This window comes from Pteropus vampyrus, unplaced genomic scaffold (genome assembly GCF_000151845.1).
Source record: "Pteropus vampyrus isolate Shadow unplaced genomic scaffold, Pvam_2.0 Scaffold7, whole genome shotgun sequence".
Classification (NCBI taxonomy): domain Eukaryota; kingdom Metazoa; phylum Chordata; class Mammalia; order Chiroptera; family Pteropodidae; genus Pteropus; species Pteropus vampyrus.
The window spans coordinates 15,837,285-15,860,291 of NW_011888788.1; the positions used below are offsets into that span (position 1 = coordinate 15,837,285).

General features: G+C 37.3%; 1 protein-coding gene across 1 annotated transcript in view; it reads right to left on the reverse strand.

Annotated features, from left to right (window-relative positions):
• Nucleotides 1-23,007, reverse strand: part of RALGAPA2 (Ral GTPase activating protein catalytic alpha subunit 2) — a 295,774-nt gene that overhangs the window by 248,362 nt on the left and 24,405 nt on the right. The window contains exons 2-3 of the mRNA XM_011371357.2: nt 21,561-21,671; nt 17,935-17,987 (exon numbers count right to left, since the gene is read on the reverse strand). Of these exons, the coding sequence (XP_011369659.1) occupies nt 17,935-17,987; nt 21,561-21,671 (164 nt within the window). The remainder of the gene's footprint in view (nt 1-17,934; nt 17,988-21,560; nt 21,672-23,007) is intronic.

The following is a 23,007-nucleotide window of genomic DNA, read 5'->3' on the forward strand; positions in this document are numbered from 1 at the left end:
AAATGGCATGTACTTTTTCCTTAGTCTGGATGCTTCTCCACCCATAGCCTTACACAGATGGTGCTGCCTAACCATCCAGGTCTCACTACGAAGGTCACATCCTCACAGAGATTTTTTTGAGTATTCTATCTAGAGAAGCCTGGCTCCTTTACCATCCCTCTGATGCTTTCTGCATCACCTGTTCTATCATTTTACAGTCCTCAACCCTAGCTGAAAGGATCTTGCTGGTTCACTTATTTCAAGGCACCATTCCCTCCACCAGAGTATAAACCCAATAAAAGCAAGAACATCCATCTTTTTCCCTTAAGTATCCCCAGTACCTACTGCACTGGGACACAGTATATGTTCAATAAATATTCAGTAAAAAAAAAAAAAAAAAAAAAATTCAGAAAGCCCTTGTCAGATTGTGAATTTTACCAGTAATCCTGATCTTTGCTATGGTCCTATGTTCACATGAACATAAAATGTACCTTGTTTTTAACAATAGTTACATTAAAATGTATGAGCATGCTTGCTTCAGCAGCACATATACTAAAATTGGAACAATAAAATGTATGAGCATTTTTAACACTGAACTTAGTGAAGAAAACCCAAATAAAAAATAAAAGCTATATAATTTAAAAGAATTTTTCAAGATCTGATAAACATAAATAATATAAATGTATTTAGTTACATTATTTGTTATAAATTCTTCATGCTACACATCTACACAGATAAAAATGCTATACGAACATCAAAGATTATTTCTGATTATATATATTAACAGTAGTACACAGCTGGATTGTATGCTGAAATCACTAAAGTAAATGCTCCCCTACATTTGCATTGCAGACTTCCCCTAGAAGAGGTTGATCTGTTATCTTTTAAGCCCATAGCTCTAAAAAGTATCTTATATTTTGTTTTACTATGTGATAATACTTTACTATTTTACTGTGAAAATCCTCATTCTAGGTTTATCTAGCTTACTATTCTAACATTTTGAAAGATATGTGATAATGCTGTCATATACTCAAACACAAACACAATAAGTGCATATGCATCAAACACTATTTAGTGAAAAATATTTATAACTAGATACCAAATTTGGCATTTGAAATGTAAAAATAATATAAATGTGAATAAAATAGTTCTTACTTCTAAGGATTTCATGATTAATGGGCAAGAGAGAAAAAGAAAGTAAAGAAAATGTTCAGGAGACAAAAAAGCCTGACAGAAGTTTGTCTGAGGTGCTACAGAAATGAGGGAGAAAGCATGTCATCTCAGTAGGGGCATCATGGAATGCTTCCTGGAAAAGAGGCCACTTGAGCTGAGGCTTAAGGATTAATTAAATTAGTCTAGCAGAGAACAGAAACAGATGGAAGTGCATATGCGAATGCCAAGCGGCTTGATACCTTAAAGGAACAGCAGAAGCAAGAGAATCCGCTGGCACATGGGTGAGGAGAGAAGAAGATAGGATTAGAGAGGTAGGTCAGGTCGAGGTTAATGGAGTGGTACACAGTCCCTAAACAAGTTGCAGCTGGAAGTGAATTTAAGATGACTGAGAGGCAGAGATGTCAATGAAGAGGCAATGGTAGTATTTCAAATGAAGAATGCAATGGCCTGGACCAAGGTCAGCAAGGTAAAGAGGAAAAGCATATGATAGTGATATTCAGTAGGTAAAATTGTCAAGATGGGCAGGTAGAGTTTTAGTAAATGGAGGACTCCAGAATGACTCCCCAATGGCTTACTAGATGGCAATACTTTTATCTAAGATATCAAATCCAGAAGGAATTCCAGAATTGAAGCATGTTAAGTTTGGTCATAGATATCTTGGAATTTGAGGTGTCAATTGATTATCTGAGTAGAGATGTTACTCTAGGCAACTGAATATAAGGGTATGGAGTGCAGGAGAAGGATTTAGAAGGTATCAGGATACAGAGAGCAGCGGAAGATGTATGTATATGAGATACCTCTGGAAGCGAGCTGAAAATTAGATGATGAGATGAAGCCCTGGAGGTAACAGTGCACTGAAGTTCTCCTAAGAAGGTTAAGGATGAAGAAGGTAGAGCAGAAGCTAGAGAAAATGTGCACAGGTCAAAGAAGAAACTTGATGTGCCAAGTGTTTATATGTTTACTTGTTTTAAAGATTAGAAATACTTATGATTATTTATATGTACTACTAGTTAGAAAAAGTTAAAAATGCTGGCAAATGTGAGAAAATTGATGCTACATAACAAAGTAACTTCAGCATTAAACCAAGGTGCTCAATGTTATCTGTTGCTTGGAGAACCCACAACCTTTGTCAGCCAGGCACCAAATGCTAGGCAGAATAGATCCATCTACAAACTGTGCAGAGTCAAGCAGCTCTTTGAGGAAAAAAAAAAATCAAAATAGGTCTTCGCCTTGCAATATACACACACACCAACATGAATTTTAGATGGATAACACACACACACACACACACACACACACACACACACACACGAAAACTAAGTGTAAAAACTACATTATGTTTTAGGTTCCATTATATTTAAAAGGAATCAGAAGTAAAAACAAAAAGCCAGTTCTCTACAGAATATTTTAAAAAGAACCCACACGAGCATTGTCCTAGCAACAGAATGTAAACCTGAACATCCCTGTGAGCTGTAGAAGATGACACAGACATGAGTGAGAACCCAGAGAACTGTTTATAGCTTACAGGAAAACATGCCAAGCAAAGGAGTTGGTAAGTAAATAGACAACTCTGGAAATGAGAATAAGGACAAAGGTCTCAGCAGTCAGGTTGCTGCCAAGCCAAGCAAGCAACTCTAGAGCCTGAAATAAGCACAATGTGAGGATAGACTGGGAGGTCTCTAGACTAAAGAAGGAAAGACGGCCTCCATTTGCACCTATTTTATGATTCTTGAACTCAAACTCTCTCTTCTCTAAAAAATTTACTATAGAGGCTAGTTCAACATGTTTGATAACAAATGAATAATAATTGTTGCAGGCTGAGTTCTCTGGAAAGAAGATGCTGTGGTGGAGTTAGGAGTGCTAACGGTTATTGGGGAGTAACACCTGTGAAAGTGAAATGAGAAAGCAAAATGGGGCAGGGAGCGTCAGATCACCACAAAGAGCCAACAAATGTCTGCCAGCCTGGCGGGAACTCTGGAGCAAAGATTGCCTGTTAAGTAGCTCCAAGTGCCTGAAAACGGTGAAGCCCTTGTACTATTGCCTCACTCTCATTGGCTGGGGACCACGATGAAAAAAGGGTGACCATGGCTGGAAAGCTGAAGGCATTAACAGCCGAGGCTGCCAGCTAATCCACTCCTTGCAGATGGGCAGCAAATTCTTTCTTGAAGGAGAATATGAACAGCACATCTCTATGTCTGCCACAATAATCTTCAAATGATTAATTAGAATATTCTCATCATATTAAAAGGCTGACGTACTAAGAGAAGTGTACCCTACTTCAGAAACATGGTCTCTGCTGGCATTATTTCTCATCAACTGGCTGCTGCCTCACATTGATGGAAATCTGGGTCCACTGATTTCTACCCATACTTTTTCTGCCTCCTTCCTAAGTGAATGGCATAGCAGAGGCTACAAAGCAGTGTCCTACTTTCTCATGCATTCTCCTCCAAGGGGACTTGGCACATCAGGTACATTCCAGGATCATCTTCTGATCTCGTCTTGCCACTTAATTTTAAAATGTCTTATAGAAAACAATGAGAAAATACTCTAAAGATTCAGGATAGATCTTATCTTAGACTACATGAATGCTTGGCATGCCCACTATTCTTCAGATCCTTACTTTAATCATGAAACCAATTTGGCACTGAATCATGCTTTTCAACTTTCCAAAATACTTATTGGTTTTCTTGATTTAGGTTTCTTTCCTTAGTATGCAACAAAGAAAAAAGTCTTTTTAATATCAAGAAAAAGTATACAGCAAGACGATGTGTATCTAGATGCTTAGATACTGTCTGTTGGACATAAGTAATCTCTAACTTGTTCTGAGGTCAGGCCTATCATCATCTCCACTTCTGAATTTACAAAGTGGATGGACTTTAAAGAGATTAAAAAATACTCAATAATGTTCAAATATGAAACATCGTACTCAATATCTGAACTACTAAGAATATTCCAATATGGACAGAATCCTACACAACAACTCAAAGGCTGAAAAATCACTCACACTGATGCTTCTTTTTGTACCCAAATATTGCAAGGGCCATTTGTATGCATTAAAGTCTATAAGGTCAATAAAAATAAAGCCCCACACAACCATCTGCATCTAAATGCTGAGCCTGTCTCTCAGAAAGTCCCAGATGAAGCCTACCTTTGCTGAGGTAAATACAATATGGCATTTCTACTGCAGCCAGTATTCTAAGCTATACTACTATGAATGCCATATAAGCTATTGACATTCTATTTGTAGTTTCACTGCGAAGTAAAATAAAAAAAATTTTTTCAGGAAAGCCACACAGTATGAATAAATATTACTTTTCAGAAAAACACATGGCTCTGTTTAATGCTCAGTGCTCAGGTGCATCTATATGGTAATCCATTATAGCACACTCAAAATCGAAATTGGGTATTACTACTGATCAGCACACCAGGGACTCTGTCATTCTTTTAACTGATTATCCATAGTTCTTTTTTCTTCAGAACCTACTGCATGACTAGGAATAATGCAAAATGTAAGGTGGAGTTTGTACAAGATGCTATAATGTACTTGATAATTGCTGATCTTAATTAAATTTTGTGGGAAACATTTTTTTCAAATTATTACCAAATGACTGTAAAATATCTCAGTAAATTCACACTTGATTTCAATTCCACTTAGAAAGGAAAGACAGTGAAAAATGTGGAAAATACTACATACTAACTCATATAAAGTAATGTACTAAAACAATGACAAACTAAATCTATGTCCAAGGTAGAGAACACGGGGAGCAACTCTCCCTGAAACTAGCTGCATGACGCAAGGATGCTAGGTAAAGAAAACGTTGACCAGGAAGAAAATAAAAGGTTTGGTTTAAAAGAAGTCTTAATTACCTTTTGAGTTATAAATGTTTAGAAAACTTATAATGAAAACTGGGCAGCTGGGTTTAAAGGGAATATTCTATGAATGCCTGTGACACAAAGATAGTCTGGTTTCAGAAGGACTCATGTAAGTAGGAGCCCAGTGGCATGAACCCCTCCAGGTAGACCCACAGAGAGGGCAACTTATTCTTTAAATGTCCTGGGCCTGGCCACTCATCTCTTAGTAAAAATGACTCAATTTTCTGATGTGGTCAGGATACTGACATTGAACTCTGCTTGGAACCTTAAAATTTAAGATAAATAGAACTAAAATAAGGAGCTACATAATCTTAAAAATAAGACTACATTTTTATCTAAAAAAATGTAATGCTTTTCTTCTTATACAGGCAATCCCTTCCTATCTATTTACTCACTAGCCATGCTGTTACTGAGAAAGGAAAGCCCAGTTCCATCTTGTCACATTCTTTTCAGTCTTTAAGACCAAACTCAAACATCACATCTTGAGAAGGGCCCTCTTCAACTGTACCTCTTACCATATCCCTCGCCAGCATACTTCTCCAGGTAAATGGGCACAGAGCCCACTCCACCATTAGATGCTGGATTCCTTGGGAGAAGGGACCCTCAGTTAACCATCATGTATCTCTAACACCAGGAATAGTGCCTGGCACGTAATGTTTCCTAATAAGCACTGCACATATAAATAGAGGAATAAGTGAAAATGAAAAAAAAAAAAAGGAAAACAAAGAGAATTCTAATTTTAGTTCATGTGTATAGGCAGACACAAGGAAATGCCCAAGATTAAGGAAGGTACCCATACTCTAATATGGTAGAAACACAGAATCTGGAGAGTGGACACTTGATAAAGATAAATGAGAATAGAACTGTGCTTTCAAACATTACAGCAAATCTTAATGCTTGACTACATCATCACTCAAAAGGCAATACTTTCCTTGGCTAACGAGAAAATGAATAAAAGTATTTCAAAAGAGAGACAAAATATAAGGCAAAGACATCTAAAGGAAATATGGAATGTAGTAAAAAGGGAAGAGCATTAATTTCTCCCTCCAGTATTTTAGAAATCAACCAATATTAAAACATCAAAAAAAAATCTTATTAAGCAATGAAAACTTAGGTAAAAAAAAGGGTAAAGGATCCCTCTACAACCAACACACAAGAATTACTGCTTAAAGCACAGATGAAACTGCAATGAGGCATGGGGTGGGGGTGGCCCCCTCGCATGAAAGCGGAACACACTTTGAATAAGAAGCAAAGGAAGAAATCATCCTAAGAAGAAATGGAAATTCATCCTTCGGAAATAGATTTGCTAAAAAAAATAGGGTAATTTTTTAGAATTTCTGATTCATGTTCCACTGAATCTATCTTAAAATCTAGGAAAATAAAGAAAGTGGATACACAAATAAGTAACAGTTTGGAAATCAGAAAATATACATGAAAATGAAATACATGGAAAGCATGAATCTAGAGTGTCTACTGCAAAGTCCCCGACCATAACTCTGTGCTGGGACACTGGGCATCACATGGCCTCCCTAGAACTAAACAAGTTGAACAGAGAAAAATATCTATATGTAGCACATTTTAAGTTGCAAATTCAATACAAAATTCAATATAAAATTTAAAATCCTACATAAATCTAAAAAGAAAAAGTAAATTATCTACGAAGGAACAAAAATCAAGGCTGACCTCAGTCTTTCTTTCTGAAATATAAGCTCCAGAAAACAGTATGGTCAATGGCTCACTGTAGGCAAGCCAAGAAGAACAGGCACCAAAATATAGACATATACGGAGAACAAAGGTCCCAAAGTAGATCAGGTGCCTATGTAAGAATCCAGTATATAATAAAGCTAGAAGAAACTATGCCTATTTGAAAAGCAAACAAAATTCAGAGTTTCGAGGGAAAAAATTATGATTTGAAAATTATATAACCAGCTATATATGTTTGCAGTTAAAAGATAGATATTCTAGAGTTTGAAATATATCAGCCACATACCTCTTTTCCTCAACATACTAAGTGATTCATGTTCCAGCAAAAAAAGAGATTGATTAATCCAAAAACAAGGGTGCAGGGATATAAACACTGTGACAGTGAGCTATATTTATATAATTGGAATTAATATGGTTATAAGAATAGAGTAAATTTTCAAAATAACATAAGAGAAGTAACATTCTAAAAAACATTATAATAAAACAATCTGGATATAAAATGCTTAAAAGAGCTGGGAAGCGAGAAATACAAAAGATATATGGAGTTAAAATAAAAGTATGGGGCTATCATCAAAACTGCTTTATTCTTGACATGGAAAAGTAGAAGAAAAAGGTTCAAATCGTATTTTGTTAATTTAAAGATAATCATTAGAATGATAGAAAATAGAAAGTATATCTTCTAAGTCACAAAGCATATTCCATAATGTGAAAGTCAGTGACCTCTCTCCCAAAGAACAAAAGTAGAAGAACAAAAATGTTAGTTGTCACACAAAGAGTAATAAATACAAATAGGATAAATTCCTGTATAAGACCAAGTCAATCAGAAATGGCTTTTGAACACAGAAAGATTAACAATAAAATACAGAAAATGACATATCACGTACACATGGGCACAGACACACAACAAAGTATCAATATCAGCTGAAAAGGCTTTAAGGGGGAAACAGGGAATCATTAATACATTAAAAATGTAATTCACAACTTAGCTATAATAATCATGAACCTTTATGCAACCAATAACATAGCATGAAAATAAAACAAATAATGAAAATAAAACAAATACAAAAACTGAAGGGAAAATATATTTATAATGGGAGCCGTACAGTACAATATAGCAGATTTAAATATAGTAAGACTGATTGAAAAGGTATATGTGGAGAGAGAAAATATTATTTCACATATTCTAACATTAATAAAACATTTACTACAAGTTATTGTTCTAAGCCATGCAAATAAAACTCTCAAAGTAGGAATAGCACAGGTCACAAGCACACTAAACACACTAGAAGTCACCACTGAGAGTTTAAACTAAAAAATTCTCAACTACTTGGAGGATTTTAAAACACTCTTCTGAGCAATACTCGTTAGGAAAAAAAAAAAAAAAAAACAACCACCACAATCATAGACTAAAAATTATCAACAATGTGAATTCTGTGTGTAACAAAAACTGGCCAAAGCTGAAACAAAAGGCAAATCTGTAGACTTTAATTTTCTCAAATACTAGAATGAAAAAAATAAAACTAAATTTTAAATTTAGAAAATTTAATAAAGGTGATTATAAGGAAGAAATAAATAAAAATAGAACCAAAGCATTTTCGTATCAATGAAATCATCTTCAAATCATCTCCAAATTACTAAGCTATAGATAGGAATTTGAACGCATATAATTAAAACAAATATCCACTGATTCATTAATAAATATTCTTATTGAGTGCTCCTTTTGTGCCAGGTACCAGGTGAGGATCAGAGATAGAAAGATATAGGACACCGTTCCTGCTCTTAAAGCTACAGCCCTAAGGGGAAAAGGTAAGAACAGCAGCGATGTCAGTAAATGCACAAGGAGGTGAGTACAGACAAGGGATACTTTCGAAGGGAGACCACCCCTGAACTGCATCCTGAAAGATACACAGGAGTGAGCCCAGCAGAGAAGGGCATTTTAGGCAGACTAAGCAGCATCAGAAAAAGGAAAAAGAAAAGAAAAGGAAAAAAGCCCTGCTTCTTTGTCTGAGGACCTTCAAAAAGTTGCCAGAGTAGGTAGAAGTAAGACAGGTGACAAGGGATGGAGGAAGAGGCAGAGGCCAAATCAGGAAGGGTTCTGAAAGCCTTACTGGGGAGTTCAATCTGTTCAAAAGGCCATGAATCAGAATTACCTTACACAGAGAACATTACAAGTGGGTGAGGGAGACAGAAGGTGCAGAAGATCACAGACCAAAAGAATAGTTAGTGGATATTCCAGTAGAGGAAAAACTGAAGCTCTGATAGGATAGAACGTAGAAGAAGGTATCCAAGAGCACATGTATGAGATGTAGAGAACCTTGAAGTGGAGAAAAATACTATCAAAATTGAGGAAAATAAATAGACAGACACAGATAGGAAATTGTTTTTACTAGGTACTAAAAATGCAATATTCAAAAATTTGGAAGCGTAGGTACTTTAGAGATTGTAAGAGGTTATATTTTCACTTTGCTCAAGATCATACAGAGGTCTAATCTCTTTTTAAAGAAAATCAACTTGCACTAGACTCTTTACCTTTAATTAGAGAACATCCAGAGACCTTCAGAAATCTCAAATTGATAGCATATAATTCTACCCACAGTATATTGTTTTGCCCTGAATAAAAAAAAATGCGAAAACAGATTCAAGAGGAGTCTTCTTTTCACACAAGGATCTTCCATGGGTGATCTCAGTCACAACCAATTTGCCATGCTCTTCTTCATTTCATGCAAGCTTCTATTTTCTGGTTAAAAACTCATTTTTCAAATCTCTTAAATTTTGGTACTAGTACAAGTTGACTGTTTCTTCTGTGCCATTTTTCACAAAATGAAAAAAAAAAAATCACTTCCAGAGAGTTTCCAGGTAAGCGATGAGGGGAGAAATCACAAAACCTCAGTGAGATGCTAGGACATGGTTCCCACCATTCCAGAATCTCAGAGGATTTAAATGCTTGCCTAAGCACCATCAGGAAGTATCTCAGACTTGCAATCATCTCAGGACTGGCCACTCTGCCAAGTTTATTCAGTGATAGCCTAAGGTCAGCAAGAGCAGCTGATGATGGACTTCAGGTTTCCATCCAGACTCTTCTCTTCCAATTTGTCCAGTGTCACAACAAGTATATCAAACACCAGGTGTCACTCTATAACAGCCACCACGCTACACATCCAAACGAGCTATTAAAATTCACAACACAACAAATATTTGTACAACTCTCTCCTAAATTTACTTTTTTAAAGGAAAAAAAAAAGGAACCAACTCATCCGAATTGTGTTAACACATTAATTCCAATCAATTTTAAAGGAAAATATCCTTTACATACCTTTCTGCTATTCTAACAACAAACAACATGCTCAGATTATAGTGTGAATTTTCCATAAATTTAGCCCTGATGCAGTGTCCACCATCTGCCCTTAAAGGGTTCTTGGAAGCATTTGCTAGTGTTGCCTTCCAGAGAACCTGCTCCTGACAGTGGAGTGGCACAGTACATGAAAGGAGCCAGCATTCCAGGAAGTTCAGGACACCTGGGTTGCAACAGATAATCACTAGAATGTAATTTCAGACTTTCACAAACATCTTGTCTCCAGTTTCCCTTCCCCAAAGGTGGACTGAGTAATTCAGTATGTCCTGTTGGGGCAATCCCAAGTTTATCACCTATAAGTCTTGAGGCATAAGGAAAACAGTAGTCTTGAACATTGAATTATTAACATGTTATAATAAGATAATCAAAATTTAACCGGAATGCATTCAAAGACTCTCCAGAAAGGACTAAATGTTTATATTTTGTTTCTATCTTCCCTGAGATAACCTACCATTACAGGCAACATGAGACCAGCAAGAAAGGACACAACTGGCACAGCCCTCTACTGTGATCCCTGCAGAGGGGGGTCTCAAGGAATATTGTGGAGCACTATGCCATAGAAATAATGCTATCATCTAGAGTTGTTCCCAACCAAGGGCTCAATATTAATAAAGACAAGTATGACCAATGTGATAAAGAGTACCAGAACAATTATACACCTCTATTATCATTTAGAATATGCCTAACATTAAAATAGGTCCCCAATATCATAAAGGTGACCTGATATTCTGGTCATGATAAACAGTGGCATTGATTTGCCTGCTGATTGGAGTTCAGGATGGTTTGGGGAGGGGAGATGGGTGTCTCGTTTTTTTTCTTTTTTTTTAATGTTTTCCAGGAAATTTGAACTGACACTGGCCTTTCTTCAGTTGCTATGCGTCATTTAGAATTATAGTAGTGACTTAGTAGCGTCATTCAAACCTAGAACCATTCTTTCGAAAGAAGAAAAGATCCATTGAAGTACCCAAATATTTGCACTCAATAAGAACTTAAATTCCAAGGATTTAAGGAGAATCTGTTTTTCTTGTTCATTTTATTTGTTCCTGTCCCTCCTCTACTCTATAACAGTAAAGTGGTCCTTAAGGGAAAAAGAAATAAAAATCAATAACTGCATGAGAGGTTTGTGGAAGGAAGTCTTTCACTTCGATGTGGAGAGGAGGGAGCTGCATTTAAGTGTTTTTGCACACTGAACAGCCTAAAATAAATAATGACAAATAAAACAAAGGAAAGCAGGAGCTGAAGAAACCAGTTAATTGTAAAAATATAATCTGCTGTCTTGCTATTTATTATTTTCTCATAATAAAAGGCATTAGCCTTTGCATAAAGAAAAAGGATTGACTTAATCCTGTAGGATACCTGCCCTGAGTGAGATGACTGATCTATGATTCAGTCTATGATTTGCACTGAACCTCTGCAGGTGATTCTAATTTTTCATTTTCAAAGAGTTATAAAAGATATATACAGTTCTACCAAAAGGAGGAGAAGGAAGCGGGGGGAGGAAGAGGTGTAGGGGAAGAAACGGAAACAAGCACTGAAGAATTGTTTTTAATACTATTATATTCATAATTCTAATTTTTCTTCAGGCAATTCTTCATTATTAATACCTGAAGTAGGATGGTACGATTACATACGAAAAGTTATAAATTAATGCATTAGTTTGGGAAATAAAATCAATATGCAAATTACTAGATGGCATATACAAAGCAATTGTATAGAATGAAAACCAGCCATTCAGTTTACCTTTTGCACAACTCCAGGCACTGCACTAGATCCAGTTGTGCTATTATTACCAAGAAAGCTATTAAAAGCCCTTTCCCCCTATTTTGAGAAAAAGAATTAGAGGCTAAATCCACTATATACATAAGCTCACTTGGAACAATGAAGAACAAGAGACTCAGTGTTGAATTTTTTTAAAGTAAAACAGAGATTCCACGCCAGCCCTGGATTTACCGCAGGTCAATTATGACTCTCAGACATAACTATATTCAGCAAGACTCCACACACAAGTCCTGCCTCTAATCCAGTATTACCTCCACACTGCAGGGAGGGAAAGGAGATGGTATATAGGAGGCCTACAGTAAATTTCAGACAACTGTCATCTTCAATAGTAAAGGAAAAACAAAACTAGTGATGACAGTATTATGCTCCTTCCTCTGTCTGCCCTTGAAAATACCCACATATCCTCTGCACTCTCTGGGCAGCTCGTTTGCTGCTGTTTGCCTCATATGTCCATGCTTCTCCAACCCGAATCTCCCCCATCAAAGAAGGGGTAAGGGAGAAACAGCATGCATTGTACTGAAATAACACCAAAGGTGTTTTCTTTATCTTGGGGGTGGGAGGTGGAGGGAAGGTAGAAGTTCTGATGGGGAAACGAAGTACTACGTAATTTGACAGGCCATTATTTAAAATATCATTTTCACCTTAAACATGCAAAGCGTAAAATAAAATTGTGTGTAGCTTTTCAATTTTGTGTTTACAGAAGGCCACTTTGAAGCCATGCTCCCCCACCTATAGAAGTAAATGCTTATTCCTCTCAGCCAAGAGCACTTTAGTAACAATGCCTGAGAATCCCAAGGAAACCATTTCTTTAAAACCATAAACTTTAAGTCCTCTGCCCAGAGGACAGAGATGTGCAACATGCTGAGGATTAACCAAGTGTATAATGAAGAGGAGTAAGTCTTCAAATGAGATAACAAGGCTCTGCTGAAAGACTACAGAGCTTCTCTGTCTAATGGGTAGCCACTAGCAACACAAATTTAAATTTAAACTACTTAAAATTTAAGTCACTCAGTCACACTAGTGACAGTTCAAGCACTAAATAGCCCAAATGGCTAGTGGTAACCTAATTCAAGAGCACAGATATATAATATTCCCATCATCACAGAAAGTCCTATTGAACAGAGCTGCTCTAGAGAACAAAGTAACTGAGATGTTTAGCTACGCAAAGGCTAATCAGAGTTAAATCAATTTTATATTTAAAATTAAATGAAAGCATAAAACTAAATTTCATGCTAAAAATGACTTCTCTCACGAACTTGTTTTGAAGACTTTAAACAAAGCTACATTTGTATGTAGTACCATAAGTTGGTAGAGCTGAAAGAGACCCCAGAGCTCATCTAGTCCCTTCCCTCACTTTATAGACATGAATGTCAAGGTAAAATACCTTAAGACCACACAGCTTGTTAGTGTCAAAGCCTGATCTACTAAACCTAGCCAGACTTTTGCTACCTTTTTCCTATCTCTTTTACTCAGAGAGTTTTAGGTAAGAAAAGAAAATGTTTTTAACACAAAAATACCAAACACCCACATGAGAGATAAGTTGAGACTTTAAGAGGCTTTTTAACCCAACAATAAATATTAACAGGTACAAATCACTGTGGAATATACAAAAGATTATAAATCAAGGTTGCTGGCCTCAGGAACTTTAGTCTCATTAGGAAGCTAAGACATAACCACATTAAGAGAAAACTAAGAATATCCAGCTGTATCAAATGGTAACAAGTGGGAGCATATTATATGAATTTATAGAGAAGAATGGGCAGCTCTAGCTGGAGTTGCCAGAAGAAATTAGTGGGTCTGAATAGAGCATGAAAAAATAGGCCAGATGAGAAAGAGAGCAAAGGGCAGTCCCTGAAGAAAGAATTGCATAAACCAGGAGACAGAAGTAAAACTACGCAAAAAAGAGGTAAAGGGGCAATAAGCAAAGCGGTATGTGTGTGGCAGAGCACTTCCACAGAGCAAAACCAACGAAATGTGAAACAAAGCCACACTGGAACACCCAAGGGGACCCTGTGTGTTAGACCAGCTTGGGCCACACTTTACAGATTATAAAGAACGTGTTTTCTAAGACAGAAAAAAACTGGGCTTATTTAATTTGAAGGGATAATTTGGATAAATTTTAAAATTAGGGTTCTAATTTAGAAATCAAATGTCCTGTGTACTTGTGATTTCTAACTTTGTGATATTTGAAAAACAGATAAATGAGTAGCATTCTGAGGTCAGATCATATGTTGGTTTTGAAATTAAATTTGTTCTGTCAATGTATAGTAAATTTTAATTGGAGTGTGGGAGAGTAAAGAAATGCCTTGCTATCACATTCTAGACGCTTTCTTAACCACATATAAAGAACTCCAAATTATTCCATTCCTCTACTAAAGAAGGATGGCATATAACATGGCAGCTTGACACATCTCTGTGATAACTGTATTTTCTCATTTTCTATATTCTTGATGCTTTTACATTCTGGGGCCTTGCTGACCTGGACGAGATTGCCTCTCCCACGGTTAGCTAATTCCTAGAGATAGTACTGCTCCATGCCTTTGCTATTCCAACCAATTCCAAATCCACACCTCCCAAACACCTCATTTTATGGGGTCTCACACTCTGGGACACTATTCCCCTGCCCAAATCACCAGGGGACAACTAGGTACCATCCCTACAACCTAGATGCCACCAAAATTATTCAAACTATCCCAACTACCTTGCCTTGCCCATTCCTTCCCAAAAAAAACCACAATAAAGACTCTTACCATCAGTTTTCTCTCTTTGCCTACTCATTTTACCTTGGTGCTTCTCTGTATAGCTCTATGTGATACATCATGCCTCCTGTTTCTAAGAGACTGTGAATAAAATAAAACTTCTTTCTTCATGCCAATTATTTTCATATCTCCACGTCTTACCATATCTGATTAAAACAAATCCCAGATACCATTAAAATAACTTCACAACTGTGGAGTCGAAAAGGTTCTCGAAGTCAAGTGAATTATTCACCTTATATTTCTACACCAATTTTCCTTTTCCCCTATGCAGGTAGCCCCGTCAAGGGCCAACACCAAGTGAAACTTCTGAAAAGGGTCATTCAGAATTCTCTGTGACTCAGAAGATCATTATTGGAGGTCTAACATAAGTCCACTCTTACCAGTGGCCTCTTCAGTTTACTATGAAATTTAATATATGCTCCATGAGAGCAGGAGATTCAGTTTTGCCCACTGCCATATCTCCAGCACCTAGTATGCCTGACATATAGCAGGTATCCAATAAATGTGTATAATAAACGAATGAATTGTACAAGAATAGGTGCATCCTGGAATAGATGGCCTGTGGAACACAGCTTAAGAAGCAGGAGAATATCAAGACTCATAAGTAGCAGGCAGTATGGCACTGAGTTAAGGAAATGGGTTCTAGAGTCAGACCGGAGGTTAAATCTCTACCTATCATTTGATAGATGTGCAATCTTAAACATGTCATCTAACATGACAAAGTTTCCATTCTTCCATCAATAAAAACTGGGAAGACAAAATCTCCTTCACAAGGAAAGAATTAAACAGAATGGCACATGAAAACATTTACATTCCGGTCAAGATGCAATATAAATTCATTTTATGGGGTCGCACCTGCCCATCTGAAACATATAGCAATGACAAATGAAATATGTTTTCAAAAGAAGAGTAAAATTAAAGTCATAACCTCAATAAAAAAATGTGACAAACATCTCCATGAACCAGCAACAATAGAAACTCTAAGTGGTATACAGATTTGAAGCCACAAGCAAAGGTGGCTGGAGGTCAACTTCCAAGGGCTACAAGTACTCCCACTGGAGATAAAGGCAATGGAAAAGTTTCCTCGCTGCCTGAAACTGCAACTTGGACTGGGCCGGTGGCCTTGATTGCACACCACTTGCTTTATCAGAGCACCGTAATGTCTCTAGTAGCTTACTACATCTAAAAACTACTGTTTCCTTTTTCAAAGTTTTCCTTCCAGATTGCCCCTGACTTACAAAGGCAGACAGCAGGTCTCATTACATACTCTTCTTTCATGCCTTCGTAACTCTCTTATCCCTATGCTTTCTTCCAATCCATTTCTTATTTATCAACTATCTGTATACAGATTCCTTTTTGTGATTTAACATGTCTTAAGAAAGTCTTTCCCAATTATATACACCTTGGTAAGTACTGTCCTCCAAATCCTCATAAACCATCTATCTCTTTATATGGCACTAACTTGTAGAAAGCAGCAATGAAGTTCCTTAATTCTCATATGAATAATACAAATTACAACCTACCTTCTAAAACCAGAGAGAGCGAATATAAGTCATAACGAAAGTAATGCAAGTTCATTATTCATTCATATTTACTATGCAACGTGAGAGTTTTATGAAGACTTGAGTAATATATATTTGTCCTATTATATAGGCAACTAATCCTCTGTAGAGGTAATGTATAAGTAATAACACCCTCCTCTCGTCTAGAATTTCTGGACATGAGGATATGGTATTGAAACCTCCTCTGTGGGAGGTACAGGATGACAGATCCTGATGGGCTTTCCTGTTGCAGGACAACTAGACCTGAGATCAGTGACAGCAAGTACAATTCTCAAAACATTTCTGGACTCTGAAGGACATAGGAAAACTAATAAGGGACTTAAAAAGGGTAAGAGAGAAAGTAAGAGGGAAGAAAAGTGAGCAGCTGGTCTGTATGAAATAAGCTCAAGAAAAACTGCAGGGTGCCAGACAGCAGTTCCACAGTAGTATCCACAGATGTCTATAACCTACAGACCCCAGTTCCCACCTCACGGTTAGTTTGAGAAACTGAACCTGAGATTCCATGAATAAACCAGGACACTCAAATTAAGCCCTAGTGATCCCAATCAAGAGCATTCCCAGACTCCTGGCAAAAGTAAAGACAAAACCCTCTAGGAAAAAAAACAGGATTAAAACAGATTTTAATTTGTTTACCTATATTTCATTAAATCTGATCTCATAATCATACCACAAAACAGGCAAGAAAAGAAGCCATTATGAAAGACAGCAGAAATAACCAAAAAAGTAATATAAATGGAGTCACTTTATAACGGAGTCACAGATGCCATCCTAGAGAAACTCCCTTGCGCATCTTAAAACTCTGCACAGACTTCATTCACAGGAGAGTTACTACAGGAAACACAATAACCACCATAAAATATGCACTGAATGAATGTTTGTTACTCTGGGAGAGGAGTATAGCCCTCATTGGAGAGAAAGGGAAACCAAAGTTACTAAGCATCAGCCATGAGGTAAGTCCTGGACAGGAGAAGGTTTCCATATCTGTTTTATTCTGGGTTTAAAAACCCAGAAAGCCCAAGGCAGCCTTCCTCTCCTGGCCTCCCACTACAATTAGATCTTCAACAAATACACATTAGGCCCTTCCTTTACAGTCATAAAGTTGATCTCACATCAACTTAAGCACACTTCTCTTCAATCCCTAAATAATTTCTAGGTAACCAACAATTAACTTTCAGAACCTATAATTTGTTTCTGGTATAGCTCTCAAGGTATCAGTAATCTGGCCACTTGTCTAGTACAGCTGGACAAGAAAGACTTTAAGCTTACTAGAGCAAAAAACACACCCAAACGGTGTTCCACCTTTAAAGAGAATATATGATCAATACACATGGACACACAGACACACACGAAGATGGCAACCTCACTAGTAGTCAAAAATATGTGTTAAAAACAGTTTTTACATGTCAGTTTGCATATATGAAAAAGACAAGTCATCTCCAGTGTTGGTTAGAGAAATTTACATAAATCTTACATATAAGTTTACATGATCTTTTTGAAGAGCAATTTGGCAACATCGGTATTTAAAATGTGCATATATTTCTATCTAATAATTTCATATCTAGGTAGTCGCACAGAAAAAATTCTGTGTTTGCAAAAAAAAAAAATCACAAGAACATAGCAGCATTGTTTGTAAAAGTAGAAGGGAAGGAATACATGTCCATCATTTTTATGTGTTTGCAAGTGAAATTAAAGATCTACAATACCATATTTTCAACAAGAATCTTAAAAGCCAAATGAATTAACAAAAACTTACTTCAAAAATAAAGAGGATAGAGTCCAGCTCCTCCCTTTGTGACTTGTTATTCCCTGCAATATATTTTAAAAATCAGTTATCATGACAATACGTAAATTTTAGGCTATTAAAAAAATTATGTTAAAAGATATCTTAACATTTAAGCCTCAACATACATTTATTTATTCAAATAATATCAGAAAGTAGTGTGGAGCCCTTGTTAGGAATGCAGGTGGACTACTAAGCCAAACCACCTGGGTCCACATCTAGCAGAGTTGCTCCCTGCTAGCTATTTAAACACATCTCCCATGTTTTCCAAGTTGTTATCAACCCATGACAGGTAATTTATTTGTTTCTCAATTAGTTACTTATAAGGTCAAATTATGATAAAATGTACAGTAATTAAACACAAAGAGTTCTAACTTTGTGATATGAAGAGGCATAGAGCAGTAATAACTATAAAAAGTCATACATCTCTTTAGGTAATTGCACACTGTCCTTTTGATAATAACGATAGTAAAAACTATAACATCTACAACAGCAGTTACCATTTATTGTCCAGTCTATATATCAAGCACTGTGCTGTTTGGTATATATTATCTAACTTAGGAATCAGAAAACTTTTTCTGTAAAGGGCCAGACAGTAAATATTTTAGGATTTTCGGGCTTCTCTTACAATCACTCAACTCTGGGGTTATAGTGCAAAAGCAGCCATAGGTAATACACAAATGAATGGGTATGGCTGTGTGCAATGAATCTCGATTTATAAAAACAAGCAGCAAGCTATAAGTTGTGGACCCCCAATCTAAATGAATCTCTACAGGTCTATGAAGTAGATATCATTCATTCATTGAACAAATACTAAAGAATGTCTCTATGTCAAGGATTATTCCAGGACCTGAGGAGACAGCAGTGAACAAAACGCAACAAGCCCTGTCCTAAGGAAGCTTGCATTTTGGCAAAAAGAGGCATTCAATAAATGAATAAGTGAGAAAACCAAAAGGAAAGGGAGATGGGGAATGACAAAAAGAGTGGTATGCAATTTTGACTAGTGAAATCAAGGGAACACCTTGCTGATAAGGTGCACCTGAGCAAAGAAGTAAAAGAGGTAAGCCACACTGAAATTTGGGGGTAAGGAAACAATTTGGGGAAAATAATTTCCAGGCAGAGAAACTGGACAGTGCAAAGTCCTATGGCTGAGCAGGTTTGGCATGGTCAGAAAGGAAGGCAATTGCAAGAAGGTCCTTATGTCTGGAGCAAAAGGGGAGAGTTGTAGCAGGTGAGGTTAGAGAACAGGTGGGGTAAAGGAAAGCAGGTAGATAGTGTCTGAAGCTATTATGACATCAGGAATGGGAAGTCATTTGATGGTTTGGAGCATTGAGAGTCATGATTTGACTCACATTTTTAAAGCACCACTCCAGCTGCTCTTTTGAAGAGAGTTTAGTAGGAGTTAAAGAGGGAGGGGAGAGCACAATAATCCAGGTGAGGATAATGGGAGGTTCAGCATTACTAGTACAGGCAATGAGAAGAGGCCAACGATTCTAGATCTATTTTGAAGGTAGAGCCAATAACTCGGGATCTTGCCTGAATACTGGAAGGCTGAAGTTATCACAAGATGAGTTCATGATTCTTAGTAAACACTTCCTTTATTCTTTTGTTTTGGTTCACTTTCTTCCCTGAACTCCAACAAAAACACAGATTGTACTAAAAGCAAAAAACTTCAAAATCTCACCGTTGGTACTAGTTTTTTATGATTCTTTGCAGTAGGCTATAAAAATGGAGAGAGCTTTTCTCTCTCCTATCAAGAGATGTCTATTTCTCCGTGACCTTGAATCTGAGATGCCATGTGACTTGCTGTGACCAATGTGACATTAGCAAATTGGAGGCAAGCATAAGTTTAAAAACGCACTTCCTAAGCTTGGAACCCTAAGGCCACTATCTGAAAGAGCCCAAGTTAGTGTGCTGGCTGGAGAAGAGGGGCCACATGGAGGAGAACTAAGGCACCCTGCTAAATAGCTTGCCAACCACAAGACATGTGAATGAGGCCATCGGCCAATAGCTGCCAGAAGAGGCATAAGCTAGCCTATACCAGAAAAACTGCCCAACAGATCTGGAAAATCATAGCTAAATGACTGCCTGTTGTTTTAAGGCATCCATTTTGGGGATGATTTGTCATGTAGCACAAACTAAATGATACAGTCTTAAACAGCTACATTTTTCTAAAAGAAAAGACAGAGGAAGCAAAAGGGGGAAGAGGGAGGGCAGGAGTACCCTTTAAAAACAAGGTCTTTAGGTTGAAGGGGGTTTTTTTTAAAGATATGGGTTTTTTTTAAAGATATGGGTTTTTTTTTTCTTTGCTATTTTAGCTACACATAATATCACATTTTTCTCCTCCACACACCTATGGAAAAAAAAATGAAGTAGAGCAAAGCTAAAAAACAAGATAATAATCAAATCATTTCATATTTGGAATACCTACCAATTTGATAAAAAAAAAATTAAGTTCAAGGTTTTTAATCAACTTATAAGTCACAGGGGGAAAATCCAGCAATTCATTAAAAAACAAAACAAAACACTTGTTGGCATCCTGGCCACATGTCTTTATATGACTTGATGCCCTACTAGATAGAGCCTGGAGCATTCTGTAAGACTGAGCCAGATGCTCTATGTCAGAGACTACCACAGCGCCTCACTCCGAATTCCTTCCCCTCCATACTTGACATTTGCCTCAGGTTTTAAGAAGAGAGCAGAGAATCTATACATTCCTCTCCATGTCTTCTTCTTTATACTTGACCCTGTCTCAACCCACTTCCCCCATTACCTTGCACTTTGAGTTATCTCCCTTTCCTCAGCCTACAAACAAGCAAATGCACCCTTTAAAATCTTACCATGACCAAGCTACCCCTTGAGATACAATCATACAATCCTGTCTCCAACATCACACTTTTGAAAGGGTATTCCCATGTGTAGCCCTCATGGTCTTACACCCAGTTACTTCATTTCTGTCTGGCTTCCAATCCCACTACTCAGAACTCTTCTTTCACTCGTCAGTGACAGCCTCCTAATGCACTATCATTTCCTAGTCCTGCTGCTCCTGACTTTTTTGCATCATCAGGCATCGCTGATCTTTCATTCCTTGAAATTATTCTCTGGGTTTCTGTGACAAAACACGTTCTTGGCACCCTCCCCTCTGCTACTACTCCTTTATCTTTCCTCTTTGCCCAGTAAAGGAAGGAATTATCCCAAATCCATAACTATCACTCTTTCTCTACATATACTTTCTTCCTTGGCGACAGCATGATTGCACCTCTCTCCTCCAAGTTCCAGTCCCTATATTTTCACTGCCCAGCCGGAATCTACACCTGGGTGTCCCACAGGTACTTCATGGATATGAGGAAAAGAAATACAAGAGGGAGAAGTCAAAGATGCCTCCAGGATGTTGAGTCTAGTGTCTAGTTCATAAGCTGCCATTACAGCAGTGGGAACCCTGGACGGGAGCCAGATTTGGGAGATAAGAGGATGAGTGCAGCTTTGGGCAGTCTTGAGTTTGAGGTGCATGAAAACCTCTTGAACAGTTTAAAAAACAAAACAAAACAAAAATAAACTTAAAAGAAATATCAAAAGAAAATTTTTGTAGAAATGCTTACCTTTTAATTTCAAACTATTTTCCAGTGCTATAAAATTTTCATAGAAGATGAAATATATCTGAGAATAGTTGGTCTCAAAAAACTGCTTAAGTTCACTTGCATCCACATTATCTGAAAAGAAAAAGTTTCCATTTATGACAATAACCTTATACAATTATCAGAATTCACAACCAAACTTTTAAGAAATGAAACAAAGTAAAAACTAGCTTTATCCCCCTTGTAAGACCAAACAAAACAAACAACAACAAAAAAGTATTTTCGTCCATTTATTCTCCACTGAGAACTCTGAATGGGCTTGGGCACACCACCCCCAAACACACACACACACACACACACACTCACTGTCTCTCTCTCTCTCTCTCTCTCTCTCTCTCTCACATGCAGATTCCTGAAGGAGACTGAAATCAAATCAAGGAGATCAGAGCCAGAGGGGCACAGCACTATAAAACCAGCTAGATGGTCAGCACTACATGAGGGTCTGGGGAGGGCCAAGATGACTTCCTGTTAGGGGATGCAGAAGTAGAAGTTAATGGAGAAGGTGGCTTTCGACATAGGCCATAAGAGGGATGGGTTTGTACGTCTGGAAAACAATTCTGCTGGTGGAGTTATGGCCCAGTCTCTCCCAGCTCCCTGCTGACTTAAAACCAGCTCTAGAGAACTACAGGGTGCTCTCTACCATACCCACCCACTTCCAACTGGACCTGTGGTCACTGCCTTCCCTCCAGCTTCTAGTGACCTGTCCCATTCCTGTTTGGACATGGTGAGGCCCTCCATGTGTTCCTACAGTTGCCTTGAGCAGTGTTTCTCCCTGTTGCACCAGCTATATAGGGAAATTAGCTCAGCAACAACTCCACCTGGGGCCGAGCCAGCAGCACAGCCATTTCTTACAGGGGCTCAATCATCCCTTACAACTCTGGTCAGAGTAATTATCCACTGTCAACATACTTTTGTATGTTTCCTTTAGCAAACAACATTGTTTGTGCCCTCTACAACAGGGTCCTGACCAAGGTGTTGGCTCTTTGGAAGAATACAATAGCAACCTTAAGAAAATGAAAAGCAGCTTCCTTAAAATTATATAAGGATTACTAAAAAAAAAAAAAAAAATGTGTTGTTATTTAATCTATAACAGAGTGGCATCAATTGCTTTTGGGGTCCCAAAACTGTCAATATATGCGAACACACCCATTACTATGTTTAAATTCTATAAAGTTAACACTAATGCTAGTGAATCTAAAGAGTTGTTTTTCTCTCAGGACTATATAGAGTCTTTCATGCAAAAATCTGCACTGGTTCTTTGAAATAATGCACATAAGGTGTTTTTAAAGTTATATGAGCTCCAATTTCATATTCTATTTCCTGCCCCAAAAGAAAAGTGAGTACAGAGCAATGAAATTTCCTAGTAACTAACAAATTAACCTATGTGGAAGCAGTTAACAATGAAACTAGT